The 4,115-nt window shown below is 46.5% G+C and overlaps 1 protein-coding gene across 1 annotated transcript; it reads right to left on the reverse strand.

Annotated features, from left to right (window-relative positions):
- Nucleotides 1–253: 253 nt before the first annotated feature.
- Nucleotides 254–3,114, reverse strand: LOC146764371 (uncharacterized). Its single transcript, XM_085565272.1, has one exon. It carries the CDS (start codon nucleotides 1,905–1,907, stop codon nucleotides 540–542), a length of 1,368 nt encoding a protein of 455 aa, XP_085421398.1. The 5' UTR covers nucleotides 1,908–3,114; the 3' UTR covers nucleotides 254–539.
- Between the last annotated feature and the right edge of the window lie 1,001 nt (nucleotides 3,115–4,115).

A 4,115-nucleotide genomic window follows, 5' to 3' on the forward strand; every position in this document is an offset into this window, starting at 1 on the left:
GGCTGCAGGACCCTGCTCTGCAGGACAGCCCTGGGCACCCCTGGCTGCTCTGCACAGGAGATGAGCAGAGAATGCACTCACAGGCTCTGTGGGCATTGGCATGTTCCAGCTTTAGGAGATCTCTCCAGGAGCTGCAGCTGCATTGTCCTGCAGCCAGAGGTTCCTGTGCCAAGGGCTGGCAGTGATTCTGCCCCAGGCACTTCTCAGCTGTTAGAGGAAAATGCCGCGGGAGACAAGACTCATGATATCATGATCATCAAGTCTCAGTTTATTGTGACAGATTACACAGTTTATATATGTTCGTTAATTAGCTCATACATATTGCAAAAGCCAAGCTCATGATTGGTTGCTATGTGACTTGTACTATTATCTTAAAAGTATCGTTATGATCGATACATGCCTGTCCGGCTGGCCTTGCAGTTAGAACAGCTTAGTACCCCCCTTTGTTCTTCTCTATCTACTTCTACATACTAAGCAATTTCAATATCCTGCTTTCTGCACATCATCTATTCTTCAGGGCCATGCGAACTTTGCAGCAGTCACGTAGCCCTCCCTATTTGGATTAACTTTACAGTATCATGTCCCTTGTCGTTCAACCATTCCTCTGTCAGGCTCTCTTCATCTCCCCCGTTTTCCTTTTGGACAAGAAGGTGTGCATTCAACATTTTCTGCAAAAGCTGCTGCATCAAGCCTTGTAAGCAAGTAAACACACAGGGCAAAACAAGCAAAAGTATCACAATTATGCTTAGAACTATTATGCCATATTTGATGATGTCCCTCAACCATGGTCCAATCCCCAATCCTTTCAGCCAGCCTTCCAAGCCCAATCCGTCCTCCACCTTCAACTGTTGAGTTAGCTCGGTCAATTTTCGTATTTGCTTATGGATGGATGTAGAGTGATCAGATAAGTTCATACAGCACATTCCTTCAAATTCCTCACAACCATGACCTTGGGCTAGCAATAGGAAATCTATAGCCGCCCTATTCTGCAGTGTGGCATGTCTTACTGAGTCTACATCCAAAAGCATGTCACTTAAGGCCTTTGATGTAGCATTCGTCTGTTTAGCTAGCCAGCATCCCAGCTTGTTGAGTTGAGCTAATGCTCCTGCTGAGGCAACACCAGGCGCTAGGAAAGAGGCAGCAATAATCGCCTCAGGGGACCAAAATCTAACATTATCTTGACAATTACTGGCAAAGTTATGTACACTGCGTCGCAATCTGCTGCCATGATGACGCCGAGCCATGTCTAATATCATTGATGTGTTGGGTGTCAGCAATGACAATCTTCCTAACGAACAAGGGCCTCCCTTTATTCTGGAAGGTATGCCAGCCCAAGCTCTGTCACCACAAATAAAGAATATTCCTCGGGGCAAAGAAAGCAGATTATTTGTTGACTTTGAAACCTTTTTGGCCGTGTACTGACACCAGATACTACTGTTTCTGTAAATTGGCAAAGTGGAATTAACGACAATTGCAGACTCATTGATTCTCTGTTGCTTGCTTGTCCAGTTAAAGTACAAACAGCAATCCATGCCAACTGCCCCCAGTAGCTCTAGCTCCTGGGGTTCTGCCGGGGCGATCGGTAAGTAGGGCACCCACCTGTCCCAATTATCTACAGTAGTATTCAAATTTAAATTATCGCAAGTTGGAACACGTGTAGGACATGGCCATGTATCCAATGGTAGACCGACTAGGCAGGTGGAGAACGGATTGCCTGGGGAAGATAAAGCAAGACAGATGGACTCTTGCCCTGTTAGATTTGCCATTGTGACCCATACATTTGTTTTAGGTTGAGGTGGGACGTATGCCTGCACACTTAGCAGCACGGCTGTGACGACGAAACCTCCTACACTGCGTGTCCCATTCCTCTGGGTCAACTTGCCACTGAATGGGGATGCCAATACCATTCTGACAACAGGAATCTATAATCCCTGTCCTTTTAACACCTAGAATTTTCTCTACTAAGTGCTGTACCCTCCAAGCTAGCCTTCTTAATTCCAGGTCTTCTGTATTTTCTATTAATCTCAGGCTCTCCCTGATAGGCTGACCTGTTAATCGTGTTAAAGCGCGCTGTGGTGAGTCAAAGCTCCACTGGCGCTGACAGGTAAGACACCAGAATGCAGAGGTAAGGTGGTGCTGATGAATCCACCAACGATGAGAGCACCCTCCACAATATATTTTTACCCAAGATTGGTGGTCATAACTATTGCAAGTCAAGCAAGCAAGCGGACAAAAGCGGTCAAAGTCTCTAGCTAACTGAGGCAAGAGGCAGTCTTCAACTTCTCTCTCCGAGTCAAACAGGAATTTAATCTGAAACTCTTCTTCTAGTTCATACAGGATCCTGGAGATCGTCCTCTGTAGGCGCTGCCTCCTTCTCTGCTCCGGGCTGGTCATTGGTGGGCCGCACCCACTTAGCTGGGACCCACACAGTACCTGTTGGTGTAGAAACACACAGATAGCCCCTGCCCCAGTATAATACTTTGGCTGGACCTTGCCAAATCCCTGTTTTTGGATCTCTATACCTGACTACCATTTGCGGAGGGGTAGGGGCTTTAGAGGCAAAATGAGTAATTGCTGCGGGTAACCCCCCATCTCCAAAAATACATAAGTGATTAAGCACAAACAGGCATTTCAATAACCTATCCTGCACGCTGACTGTATCAATGTATTTTTCCAGATATTGTTTAAGAGTTCCATTGGCTCTCTCTACTATTGCCTGTCCAGTAGGGGAATTTGCAATCCCTGTAACGTGTGTGATGTTCCATGTTTGCATAAAGCGGGCAACACGTTTACTGCAATAAGCAGGGCCATTATCAGTCTTGATCTTCTGAGGCACTCCCATAACTGCGATACAGCTGCTGAGATGTCGCTCCACATGAAGGGCCCGTTCTCCTGTCTGAGCAGTAGCCCATATGTAATGGCTGTAAGTATCAATAGTCACATGGACGTACTTCAAACGACCAAAACTAGGTACATGGGTGACATCCATCTGCCAAAGTTCATTAGCTTGCAGGCCTCGCGGATTTACTCCTATTCCCAGGCCCACTCCTCTGTTGTGATGGCTACATATGGGGCAAGCCTTAACAATAGCTCTAGCTTCTTGTAGTGGAATACGGAACTTCTGTGATAGGCCTTTGGCATTCTGATGAAAGATAGCATGGTTCTCTCGGGCCATTGTTTGCCGTGGAAGTACTACTTGATGAGCAATTGACACTGACACTAATTTGTCGGCTCTGGCATTGCCTGCTCCCAGTCCTTCATTCCATTTGTGGCTGCGGACATGTATGATAGAATATGCCTCCCTTCTGTTCCTTAAGGCGCGCTTTAATTGAAGAAAGAGCTCGTAAAGGCGCTGATTTTGGACCTCCTTGATGGCGGCATCTTCAATCCTTGATGCCACTCCTACGACATAGAGTGAGTCAGAAACAACGTTCAGCGGCCCCAACAAGTGAGACACTGCCCAAATAACTGCCTTTAACTCCAATGTCTGTAAGTTGTCCTGAAATGTTGCTTCCAGTATCTGGTAATGCCATTGTTGTTCTGTCTTCCAGACCACAGCCGCTCTGCGTGATTTGCGGCCTGCGTCTGTGAAAGCTGTAATGGCATTTGAGATAGGCTTCTCCTTTCTGAGGGGTTTCTGTATCCATGTCCATTTTCCTACCCATTGTAATTGTTTGGGTGTAAGGGGTCCTGTACTAACAGTAGCTGCAGATGAAAGCAATGCTTCGGCAAGGGGTGCAGAGTTTAGAAGGTACCAGTCCAAAGTGGGTTTTTCCATGGGTATATTGATTTTTACTGGTTCTGAACCACTTATCTCTAAAATACGAGTACGTCCCTTCTTGATAAGTGTTGCCAGGCTGTCGACCTTGGAGGTTACTGTTCTTTTTTGCTGTAATGGGGGTGAGATCCATTCTAGCACCACTGTCTCCCCCGTTTTCTTTTCATGCTGGGTGACAGCCCCTAATAGGTGGTCCTCAGTGTTCCAAATGGTCAAATGTAAAGGAAGATCAGGATCAAGACGTCTCACAAAACCAGTAGAGATGCAGTGTGTAATGTCGTGTAAAGCACGACGTTGATCTGACGTCAGATGAACTGGAGTGCAGGGATCGGTTCCT

Source organism: Lonchura striata, chromosome 35 (assembly GCF_050655825.1).
Source record: "Lonchura striata isolate lonStrDom1 chromosome 35, ASM5065582v1, whole genome shotgun sequence".
Taxonomy (NCBI): domain Eukaryota; kingdom Metazoa; phylum Chordata; class Aves; order Passeriformes; family Estrildidae; genus Lonchura; species Lonchura striata.